Here is an 11,643-nt window from a genome sequence, read left to right on the forward strand (position 1 = left end):
GGTAAACTGTTTATTCATAGGTGATTTAGTTTATAAAAACATAAGTCTTAAAAAAATGTCAAAATACCCAAAATTGTCTTCAGTCATTTTCTTGGGCTTCTTAACCTCCTGTAGCAAGCAGAGGTGGAGTCCCAGCGGGTGAATGGACTGGGGCGCCATCAGAACACACGGAGCGGCTCACAGGATGCAGCAGGTCGAAGACTTGGGTGCGGGGCCGCCGTTGCAAATCTCTGTGCCCGCTGCAAGAGAAACAAGATGGTGAGAGGACTGTGCACTGGCCTCGCCCCTTCCGCCCGGTGTCCTCAGCCAGCCCCGTGGGAGGAAGGGCAGAGTGTGGGACCTGTGGTCAGCCTAAGCCGATTAGCCTAGCCAGGGCTCAGCCTTTCTTATCTTGTTCTTGTGACACTTTCAGTTCTGGCCCCCGCAAGCCCAAAACCGTCCGGACATCGGTTTCCTCCCCACAGCAGGAAATAGCAACAAAAGTCCCAGGGCTGAAGTGGCCATGCACAGGCAAATACCATGGCAACAACATCAGGGATTCCATCTGGGGGGTGTGCCGGCCCCTCACGATGAGGCCACGTGAGCCACATTCCCACAAGGGGACGCAGTGGTGGGGGGTGAGCAGGTAAACAAAGGCTCTGACACAGTAGAGGGAAAGAGGTCAGCTCACTTAATTTCTTTTTTTGGGTCTTCTGTTTTTGTTTTATTTTTGTTAAGATTTTATTCATTTATTTGAGAGAGCGTGCGCGTGTGCACGAGAAGGGGGAGGGCCCGAGGGAGAAGCAGGCTCCCTGCTGAGCGCAGAGCCCACCGTGGGGCTCGACCCAGGACCCCGAGATCATGACCTGAACCGGAGTCAGATGGGTGCCCTTAGGTCTTCTGTTTGGTTTCTGAGGGTAGATGGAAGTGGAGATTTTCCTAAGTTATTTAGGAGAAAACTGCTGCTTGGTGGTGGAAGAAAGAGCTGCTGAGAGTTCCCGATGTTTCCTCCCTTTATCAAGGAAGTAACATTCAAATAGCTACTTGGTTAGGGAAAATGAGAGTCTCTGGCGAGGATCAAGGAGATGCCGCAGTCCGGGTTGTTGACTGCACTGGGCCCACAGGCCCGATGCCTCTGCAGGGAGGAACCCAGCTCACCAGCCCCAGCACCTCGGCCACCGGCCTGTCCGCCAGAGTCAGCTCTTGCTTAACCTCCGTCCCTTCGCACACGTCCATGTGGGGACTAACCACGTGCCCGCCCCGCTGCCCACACCTTTCTTGGCTGTTGTCTTGTCCTGTTGCTGCTTCTGCTCCTCCAGGGCCTTGACTTTGGCCTCATACTCGTCAGCCAGGGCCTTCCACTCCTTTCTGTTGTTCTGCAGTCGGTCGAACATGGGCAGGATCTCTTCATGGAAACGGGAAAACTCCTGGACCGGGAAGACAGGGAATCAAGAAGTCGGGCCCCACTCCTGACTGTTCCTAGGCAGCTGGGGCAGGTGGCCTCCCCACATCTTGGCCCTTGCCGGCACCAGCCTGTCCCCCCACACCCTGCCCCGCTCACCCAAGAGGAGAACCTGGGAGGGGGCCTGTCTGAGGGAGAAGGGAAGGCCACTGAGATGTTACTTTCCCAGCAAAGCCCAGGAGACAGAGCAGAGAGGATGGGGAGGGCACAGACGGTCTTAGTGGGGTAAGGACCCCAAGAATGGAGTAGAAAATATCAATGGCAGAAGGGGAGTCCCTCGGCAGAAGGGGTGGGAAGTCTCGGGCAGACATGCCGGTCTTGCAGCCCCTTCTCTGGTCTCTTCTACGTACATCACACATACATGCACACGCAAACACACACATGAGCCATGGAGTGTGTGGGTGGACTTGGGGAAGGCAGTGAGAGGGGAGCGATGTGGTGGGGCTGTGACCTGTGAGCTTCAGGACTGGGATGTCCATCCTGGTCCCGCCTTCCTTCTCAGCATTTACAGCCCCACTGAGGGGGCAGCAAAGGGAGCTGGGATTTCAGTAAGGGGAAGCCCAGGTGCTGTGGTGGTCAAGGTGGGGAGTGGGCCTGGTCCAGTCAGGGGTAACTTTACTCAGAAGCAGACAACCTCCTCATCACAGCCCCCAGGACCAGATGGAGTGGAGCCCATGGGCATGTTGGGCATCACTTGGGAGGGGCTCTGCAGTCAGACCCCCCGACACACTCCCTGAACAGTCCTCTGGGCTGTGAAGTCACAGTGCGTGTGTCCTCGGCACAATGTTCCCTGGTCACTCATGTGCAACATGTGTTTGCTGGGTGAGGCATTCCCAGCTGTGACAGGTGGACCCATCCCTGTCCTCCTGGGTTCACAGGCACTGAACAAAAGCACCTGCAGATAAGCTGCAGGCCATGAGTGGGGGTGCCCTAGATGGGGTTTGGGGAAGGGACATGTGAGGTGAGACCTCATGGTGAGTGGGAGGACCTCCCAGAGGGTGGAGACCTGTGGGAAAGCATGAAGAGCTTCTGAGGAACTGGTTAGGGGAAAGTGGGAAGGGACTCCTTGGGGTGACACTGAGGATTTCAGATTTTAAGTGCAAGGATGAGGAGATGGGGGCTGTGGCAGGCCAGGCCATTGGGTGAACCCACACCAGCAACCCCCTTCCTCCTGCGAGCCTAGCCAGGCCCCGCACCACCCTGCTCACCTTGTACACGAATGTGCACACGAAGTCGATGAAGCCAACCTGTAGTTTGGGGAGCTCAGCTGCCTTGTTCCGGTCCATCATTGGCTTGTGGGGGGAGCAGAGATACCTCCTCTGAGCCCGCAGGATTCACTCAGCCCCACCCAGCTCAGATGAACTTGTCCACAGAGACACAGATGAAGCAGTGTCCATGGGATGAAGGTGGAGCCTCTGGTCTTGGGGCTTAGCCTGCCTTGATAGATGCTGGCCCTTGAAAGGGGACAGCCAGGATGCCCCTCCCCGCTCTGAGCCATCTGGTAGTTCCAGGGCTGAGTCCACCATGATGCTCCCCAGTTGCAGGTCCCCTGAGCGCCTTCCTCCCGCTTCCTTGGGAACTATCCATGGTGCTAACTCAAGACCTGGCTTGAGAGCCCTGTGGGGGCAAACTCCAGATGCCCTTGGAGGGACTATCCTTGGTGTCCACATACTCCAGACCCCCTGAGCTGTTCCTTGCAGGTTTATCCTTCATAGCTACCCACTGTCCGGAGCTCCATGTAGCAACGGTGAGCCATGCAGGAACTAGAGGCCTGCCCTGTCCCCAAGGGACTTGGCTGGTTGGTCAGGACACCCTTTCCTGCAGGCTGTCCCTGGCCCCAAAGCCTTCTCCACCCTGTGATCAGGCAGCTATCCACTGACTGGAGTTGACTTGTAAAACAAGCCCTCTTTCCATCTCTTCCACCTGCTGATGGACAATGCTATGCTGTCCTCGTCCCCTTGGATCCTATGCAAGTGCCATTGTGGTCTAGCAGCATGTTCCTGGCCCCACATTGCTGGCCTGAAGATCTCAGCATCTTCCATCTATCACGGTGTGGGCCCTGGACTCCAGCAGCTGGCCTTCTCTGGCACCGTACTCTCCCCACTTGAGGGCCTTCCTGGAGCAGCTTGCAGCCTGGCTGAGGTTCACTGTGGAGCTGCCTGGGCCATGGAGGCCCCAGATGATGGGCCCCAGCCTGCCTCGGCCACTTTTGACAATGACTTTCCATTTCTGTATGAGCCTCACAGCTTTATCCAAACCCTGTTTTTTTCTACAACTTTACCCAGATCCCAAGCTACCTAAATTTACGCTCAGCTCATGTCACATGACCGATCCCACAAAGTGAGACTGAGGTCCTGGGACCCCCAAATCCCCAGGGGTCCTCTGTTTGTACCAAGCGAAGCCCGAGGTTCCCAAGGACCACAGTAGGGGTAGAAGATTCTGGAAGTAACACTCACAATGGGCTGCTGATCCAGAACTGTCCTTTCCAAGTCACCTTGTTCCCAGAACTCAGCTGCCACCAGCAAAGCAACCTGGGTGGGGGGTGGACATAAAAGGCAGTCATCCTGTGGAGTTCAGCACTTGGTCAGAAGTTGACAAAGGAGGCTCCTGCCAGGAGCCTCTGTGGCCTCAGTCTCTGCCCCAGACCCTCTGGGACCCCTACTCCTCAGGCTGGGCCTGATGCACAGTGAGCACATTGGCGCTTTCCAATGTGGCGGCCGCGAGCCCAGCCCCGGAGCAGGGGGGCAGCTCTCAGTACTACTTGCAAATGAAGGCTCTGTCCCCCCTTCTCAGGCTTCCCCTAGATGCAATCTCAAGAGGCAATGACAAGAGGTGGGGGCTCTGCATGACTTCTGACCTTGCTCTGGACTTCCCAGGGCTTGGTGATGGCGGACAGGTCACACGCAGTCATCATCATGGCCCTGCAGGCAGACGGAGCTCCAGGTGTGCCCAGGCTGGCCTCCCTCCCTCCCCGCCACCTCCACCTCTGGGCACCTCTTCCAGTAGTAGACCTCTCACTTTACACACCCGCTCCACCCCAGCCCTCATGCGTGACCTCCCTCTCCCCCTTGCCGCCACAAACTAAAACCAGGTCTTCACTGGGCAGCTCCCAGTGCCCGTGATTTACACATTTTTCCTTGTCGGACCTCTGGGACAGGCCTGGAGGAGGACCGTCGTTCTGAATCTCCATTTTGGAGATGTATCAGTGAAGGTTCACGAATAAGTAAATTATTGCCAAATCCACAAACTAAGGAAATGGACTCTGACCCCAAATCCTGTACTGCCTCCCCTGAAAATGAGGAGCAAGTAAGATGGAGCATTTATTTTGACGATTTATCAAAGCCGTTTAGAGATGAGCTGCTCTTGTTGTGGCTCATTCGGGGGCCTGGGGTCTCCTCGTTTGGTGGTGGTGGGGGGTTTGAGGATTAACCAGCACGGAGATGGTTCCTGCCGCCCCCACCCCCATCATAGCTCACATGACTATCTCCTTCCGCGTTGTCTCCAGGGACAGGTACTCCACCCAGCTCTTCTTGTCCTCATAGTTCTTAGACTCATCCACAATCTTCTGGAACATTGTCCTCTTCCTGAACCCCAAGAACAAAGAGAGAGAGTAGACCCCCACCCTCTAACCCCATGCAGGACATCCCCTCCTCCTTGATCCTAACCCCACCCACCCTTCTAGGAAGAAACCGAGGCAAAGAGCTCAGGCCCTGTGGGGCCGCTGGGCTGGCAAGGGTCTTCTAGGAGCCCCAGGTTCCTACCCCACCCCCCCAGCCAGGCTCCCGTCCTGCCTCCCCCCGGGCGGCCACCCACTTGAAGTAGAGCGCCAGGTCCGTGGCAATGATGGCTATGTCCATGAGATGGATCACATGCTCGTGCTGTCGCCGGTTCAGGTTCTGGTAGATGTTCAGGGACTGGGGGAAGGGTTAGGTTCCCAGTCTGTCCCTGCCCCCTCCCAGGATCTGTCTGTCTGACCCGGCATGTCGCTGGCCTGCTCCTACCGGCAGGTGACAGGTCGTGGGTACCGGACCCAGCTGGCCTTGCACGCCCTCCCCACCACTGCCTGACCCCTGAGCCCACCCCACCCCGCGGTGGGTGCATTTCCAAGTTCAAATCCAACCCATCGCCGCTGACCCTCCTCCAGCCCCCGCGGGGCCTGGCTCGCGGGTCACCACGCCCTGTGGCGTCCTCGGCGCCTGGCCGGGGGAGGGCCAGCGGTGCAGGCGATGGTCAGTCAGAAATACGGAGAAATACCCGGAGTGAGGAGTGGGACACAAACCTCCTCGGAGAGCAGGAACTTCCCGAACTCCAGGTGGTGCCGTTCCAAAATCGAGGAACCATGGAGCTTGGCTAAGGGATTCTGAGATCTGTTACGGGGGTTTTATTAAAATCACAGTTTGGCCAGAAGCCCCCAGAGAGGCTGGCTGTGGCTTCGGGGCCCCCGAACTTCCCCCTCGCCAGCTAAGGGGCCCCCCCCCCCCAGGGAGCTCTACGCAGGCCCCTCCCTGGGCTCTGTCACAAAGGCTCCCTCAGAGCGACCCGGGCACCCAGCTTGCTGCCTACTTCATCTGGTACAGATTGTTGGTGCCACGGTGGTCGATGTCGTGGCACAGGCCGGCGGTCACCATGGCGAAGGCCTCCAGGTCCGTGTAATAGCTCTTCAGCTTGCCCGTCTGAGGACATGGGCACCCACAGCTGTGCGGTGCTGCCAACACCCTCCTCCTCCCTCCCTTCCCTGCTCCACGGGGTGCGGGCAAGCAGGTGGGGGAGGGATCCGGGCCTCGCCCAGGGCCCTCCGTTACTCCCGGGGCTGGGGGTGTGCCGGTCCCGGGGGAGGCACCTCCTCTACTCCTCTGCCCTTGAAGGCCCCCACCCCCACACAGAGGCCCCCCCCCCCCCAAGGGCCAGGAGGGTCTTCACAAGCCTGACCAGGTGGCGGGTGGGGGGCTGGTTAGGGCAGCATCTGCCACGCCCCTGCTGGGGCACGCACCATGAGTAGCGTGAACATGGTCTGGGCCACATTGAAGCCATGACGCCAGTTGTGGTAGGTGATTCTCCGGTACCCTTTGCTCACGGAAAACAGAAACCGCACCAGGACCTGAGGGGAGTCAGGAGAAACACGGGCTCTGAGCGCCAAACATGCTAATAGCTTGGTGTGAAGGCCTGCTCGCTCCCGAACGCGAGGCCCCCGTGACCCTTCCTGTCCCGGCGAGTCACTGCTGGCCCCTGACCACCCTCCTGGGTGGGAGGTACCTTGCTTGACACCTGCGGGGTGGACGAGGGGCGGCCTGAGGGGGCCAGGGTCAAAGCTAAGAACAACTCCAGCATTCATGGGGCCTCCAACCTATTGCCCAGCCCAGAATTGGGAGGACCCCAGGCAAGGGGTATGGGATGTTTTAGAAGAAAAGGTCTGTTTTAGGCAAGGGTGTTTGAATGGGGCACAATGTGTGGGCACTTGGCATGGATGATGGAGAAATAAAATGTTGGCTAAGGGTCCAGAGATCAAGGGGCAGGCCCAGGGATGTGAGCCTTTTCCAGCAGGGCAGTCTCTCTGGACAACAGGATGTGGGCCAAAGGAGTGTCTTACTGCTTCCACTGTGATTTTTAGTGTCAGAAAATGATTCTGAAATTTTAAAAAATGCTATTAATCATTCGTCTACTTTTTTCTTTTGTGTTTTCCTTTAGTGTTTAGTAAAATTTCTTTTGAAAATGCCAGCGTGCTGCGCCTGTTCTCAGGGGGGCATGAGGAAGCATGGTTTCCTCCTTGCATGGTGGGGAAGCAGACGCTCCCTGAGGGGTGAGGGTGAAGACCGCACAACAGCCAGGGAACTATGGGAAAGCAGCAGGGCTCAGGGCAGCGCTGGAAGGACCACCCTCCTCCCTGGGACGACCTCTGCGGGGCTCTCTGCATTCAAACCAAGAGGATGCCCTTTGCTTTCTGCACAGCTTATGGGCTCCTATATCCTCTCCACCCCACGCCAAAACCCCACTAGGGCCCAATGATGCACTTGATCAACTTGTCTGGAGCAACCATTTACCAAACGTTCTATCCATCATTCTACCCATCGATACATTCATTTAGTCATTTATTCTAAGCACAGTTGCTGTGTGTATTCTGTAATGAACATGGCTGTCCCCAAACTTTCTGTAGGACCTAGGACCTCGGACCACATCTCTCCCACCTCTTGGGGGATTTGGGATCCCCCCAACCATGTCCGAATTCTACCTCCCAGTGGATCTGGGATCCTTCACCATGGTTCCTCCCCCCCTGGTGGATCTGGGACCCTTCACCACAGCCCCCCCCCCCCTGGTGGATCTGGGACCCTTCACCACAGCCCCCCACCCCCTAGTGGATCTGGGACCCTTCACCACAGCCCCCCACCCCCACCTCCTGAGGGATCTGGAACTTTCGGACCACGCCCAGCTCGTAGTACATCTGGATGCCGCATTTGACCAGCTCCAGCTCTGTGCACTCCAGATCGGAGAAGTGGAACTCATAAATGTCGAACTTGTTGGGCCCCGGCAACACTTCCTTCTGTGGGAGGGATTGTGAGGCTGAGGGAGGCAGGCTTTTCTCTTCCCTTCCCAGGATCCTTTGTCCAGCCTCAGATGTCCCAGGAGTGTGTTGACATCAGCCCTTCCAGTGGCTCTGGACTGCGGCTGGCCACTCACATGCCCTGCGGCTCAGCCCCCACCCATGGCCCCACCTCGAGAACAGAGGTATTATCAGGGAGACAGGTGCAAAGACATGCACATAAAGAGATCACACACACACACACACACACGGACCCAGGCATAGGGATACGCAGACAGCAGCAAACATCAGGGGATGACATGCTCAGGTCTCCTAGGAATGAGGAAGTCTCCCCCGACCCTCAGGCCCCTCCAGTCTCCACCTGAGGGGTGGGAGTCAGATTCTGACCAAGATTGTCCTCAGCTCATCCTCCTCACAGTCAGCAGGCTCCTTCCCCAGGCGTTCCCTTGTCGGCTACGAGAGAAAACAGATGTGTTGAGACAGAGTGAATGTTAGCTACAGCCCTCGTGAGTGCAGGACAGGGTGATGGCGTTACCCACAGCCCTCGTGAGTGCGGGACAGGGTGACATCTAGCACAAGACGGCAGTTGCCTCTGGAAGCCCCAGCTGGAACTTCTTGCTTCAGAGAGAAGTGATAGTGGCTACCATTTCCTGTGTGTCCCTTCCTGCCTCTCTGACACTGTTCTAAGCTGTCCACAGGGACAACTGGTGGCGTCCCCGCAGGGCCTGACCCGGAGGGCTCTGATCACTCCCTGCTCACAGCTGACCCTGCTTGAGGCTAAGGACACAGGGGAGGGACTGCCCCTGGCCGTGCAGAGCATGTGGAACTCCAGGATTGGCTCGGCTCTCCGACCACAGGATATGCCCTGACTGCGGGGTCACCCTGCCTCCCCACTGGGCAGGAAGGGGACCAGGGCATGACAGGAGTGGTACCAGGATCTGCTGGATTTCGTCCTTGTCACATCTCACGTGGTACAGAACCATGTCCTGGGCGATGTCCTTGCGGTTCTCCAGCTTGTTCATCTTGTCGTAGGTGTCCGTGTTCAGCACCGACCAGCCCAGGAACTGAGTGAGGGACTGCAGACAGACCAGTAGCGTCACCATCCCGACAGGACCTGCCGCGCACCAGGCCCTGTGTCCTGGCACGTGGAGGGCCGCTCCAGGGCACTGAGTGCTTTTAAGGGGTCTCCAGGACTGGCCCCTCACAGCTCCCCCTTGCCCCTATGCTGGGTCGAGTGCTAAAGCAGATGGTAGGAAGAGACTCCACATAGCTGTGTCCCATGCCATCACACAGGTGTCTCCTCTAAGGGCCGCACCTACGGCAGGTGTTTACCTCCATGAGGACTTCATCCTGCTCATCAAAAGGCTTCCCGTCTTTCCTGTTGTAGAATGTTGCAACCCCCACAATCTCTTCCTTTTTGTTGACAATGGGCATGGAGAGGACATTCTTGATGATCCACCCCGAGTCGTCCAGAGGCCCTTCCTGCAGGGAGAGGCGTCCAGAGATGCCCACTACTCTGGGTCTGGCCCTGGCCCAGGCTTGTCACCCAGCAAGCACCAATCTCATTTCTCCCGCCCTCCAACTGTGGTGACTGGGTCACTCTTCCTGTCTGCTCACTCCCCGCATGCGTGGGAGCTCTCTGTCCATGGGTTTGTGTTGTGACTTCTCCCGCTAGCCGAAGCTGAGCCTATATGCCCACCAGGGTGGCTTTATGGTGTGAGTTCTGCAGTCACACAGGATTCCTGTCTTAGAAGGCTCCCACACTCGATTGAATCTTTGCCTCCATGCTCTTAATGTTCTTAATAATTGTTGAATTATTGTATTCCATTCTGCTGGGCCCCACAGATTATGCAGCTGTTCCCGTTTCACATTCCACTGACACCTGGCCAGTAAAATGTGGACAGTGGCCAGTTCCTGGAAGAGCTGTAGAGACCGGGGCAGTTCCATTGGCCCACTGGACTCTCAGCCTCCTCCAGAAAAGAGCCTGCTTTGGTCACACGTCCCCAGAGGAGGAGCAAGGAGCAGACCTGAAAGCTCATTGTGGCCTGGCCCCGCCCCACCAGCCACAGACCTGTGCCCGGGAAGTGCGTGTTTGCTGCTGTTAGCCCCTGAGATTTTGAGGTTGTTTCTCAAGGAGCGAAAACGAATTCAGTCCATCATTTCTGAACCAGAACATCTTCTTCCCTAAGTACAACACACTTTCTGTTAATGAATGGATAGATACCTGAAATTTGAACATTTCGTCGGCGGGGGCATTCATAATGTTACAGATCTGAAAGAGGATCAGGAAAAATTCACCTGAAGCAGCCCAATGTACGATATGGTTCTAAAAAAGACCACCCAGCCCGACGAGCTCTAAGTAGGTGAAGCAGGGCAGCGGGGAGCTGGCAGAGGTGCACAGACCGGCAGGAAGGGCCGGGGCGCCAGGCGAGGGCAGGGCCTCAGCAGACTCACAAAGCCACTTTCTGCCACGTAGGTTGGAAGGCCACTGGCCAGGGCCCAGTGATCCGCTGGGGGTGTGCTGGGGGAAGGAACACAGAGTCAGATGGTGGATGGGTTATTCGATGTACGTGTGTAGATTTTGGCTCAGTGTGTGTGTTAATGTTTATTCCCTTTTCTGAGCTCTGGGTGGGGCGGGAAAGCTAGCAGGTAGTGGACTCAGGGAGAGTAGGAGGAGGCCAGGGGTGAGGTTTGGGTGTGTCTGATCCGGAAAGCTAGCAGGTAGTGGACTCAGGGAGAGTAGGAGGAGGCCAGGGGTGAGGTTTGGGTGTGTCTGATCCTTCCTCTGCCAATGCTGAGGAGGTCCCTCACCCTGTAGGAGCCCCCACTCTTCAATCCAGCCCCTGGAGCTCAGTGTCAGTCACCTGTCCTGCAGGCCTAGCACCTGGATCCTAGTCCTTGGTGGAACCTGCAGGGTGGGGTCCTGACAGGCTTATAGGGTCTGGGGACACATGGCCATTCAGCTATAGGGTGAGGAATGGCCAACACCTGTCCCCAGTTTCTCTAGTTGGGAGCCCTGCCCTTCCCTTAGCCCAGCTGTGCTTCCACTGGGGAGGACATCCCCTCCTACCTGCCCTATGGGGTGTGCCTTCTGGGAGCTCCACCTGCCTGGGTGGCTGGGTGAGCTAAGATGAGACCCTGAGGGACTCAAAGGTCAGTTACTGTTGACAGGGCTACCTGGATAGCTCACCTGGGCCTCTGGAAGTCCACTCTGGACATCCATGGTGCCTCCCTCCCCATCCCATTCTGCCTTGTCCTACAGCATAGGGAGCACCACCGTGTGAGGGGCCATGCCGGAGGCTGCTGATCCATTGTGATAAATCCCCAGTGCCAGCCCAGCATGGGTCCAAGGGCGCTCTGCCCTCAGGTGATGCTTGTCCTAAAACCCTGGCACTTACGGGATGACCTTGATGTCTTCCTTGCCATGGAGGATATAGTCGATGACTTTGTAGAAGACGATTTCCTGCGAAAAGGACCATAGCAGTCGTGAGGGGCTCCCTGGGCCAGCTCCCCAGTGGGAACCCCCCTGAGGGTGAGAGGAGTTCCCAGGTGTCCCACCCAGACATGCATGTGCACACAGAGCATACACCACACCCCCGTAGTCACACACAACCTCACATGCACACATGGACGTGCACACAGAGCATACACACAACCTCACATGCAC

The 11,643-nt window shown here is 57.1% G+C and overlaps 1 protein-coding gene across 1 annotated transcript in view; it reads right to left on the reverse strand.

The window, feature by feature from the left end:
- Positions 1 to 177: 177 nt before the first annotated feature.
- Positions 178 to 11,643, reverse strand: part of LOC118021557 (rod cGMP-specific 3',5'-cyclic phosphodiesterase subunit beta) — a 28,804-nt gene continuing 17,338 nt past the window's right edge. The window contains exons 5-21 of the mRNA XM_035022026.1: positions 11,375 to 11,439; positions 10,431 to 10,497; positions 10,201 to 10,248; positions 9,309 to 9,458; positions 8,909 to 9,052; positions 8,364 to 8,429; positions 7,830 to 7,976; positions 6,432 to 6,539; positions 6,005 to 6,114; positions 5,721 to 5,808; positions 5,255 to 5,355; positions 4,918 to 5,025; positions 4,299 to 4,362; positions 3,898 to 3,972; positions 2,650 to 2,733; positions 1,253 to 1,406; positions 178 to 239 (exon numbers count right to left, since the gene is read on the reverse strand). Of these exons, the coding sequence (XP_034877917.1) occupies positions 178 to 239; positions 1,253 to 1,406; positions 2,650 to 2,733; positions 3,898 to 3,972; positions 4,299 to 4,362; positions 4,918 to 5,025; positions 5,255 to 5,355; positions 5,721 to 5,808; positions 6,005 to 6,114; positions 6,432 to 6,539; positions 7,830 to 7,976; positions 8,364 to 8,429; positions 8,909 to 9,052; positions 9,309 to 9,458; positions 10,201 to 10,248; positions 10,431 to 10,497; positions 11,375 to 11,439 (1,641 nt within the window). The remainder of the gene's footprint in view (positions 240 to 1,252; positions 1,407 to 2,649; positions 2,734 to 3,897; positions 3,973 to 4,298; positions 4,363 to 4,917; positions 5,026 to 5,254; positions 5,356 to 5,720; positions 5,809 to 6,004; positions 6,115 to 6,431; positions 6,540 to 7,829; positions 7,977 to 8,363; positions 8,430 to 8,908; positions 9,053 to 9,308; positions 9,459 to 10,200; positions 10,249 to 10,430; positions 10,498 to 11,374; positions 11,440 to 11,643) is intronic.

Source organism: Mirounga leonina, unplaced genomic scaffold (assembly GCF_011800145.1).
Source record: "Mirounga leonina isolate KUSES-001 unplaced genomic scaffold, KU_Mleo_1.0 Mir_100662, whole genome shotgun sequence".
Classification (NCBI taxonomy): Eukaryota; Metazoa; Chordata; class Mammalia; order Carnivora; family Phocidae; genus Mirounga; species Mirounga leonina.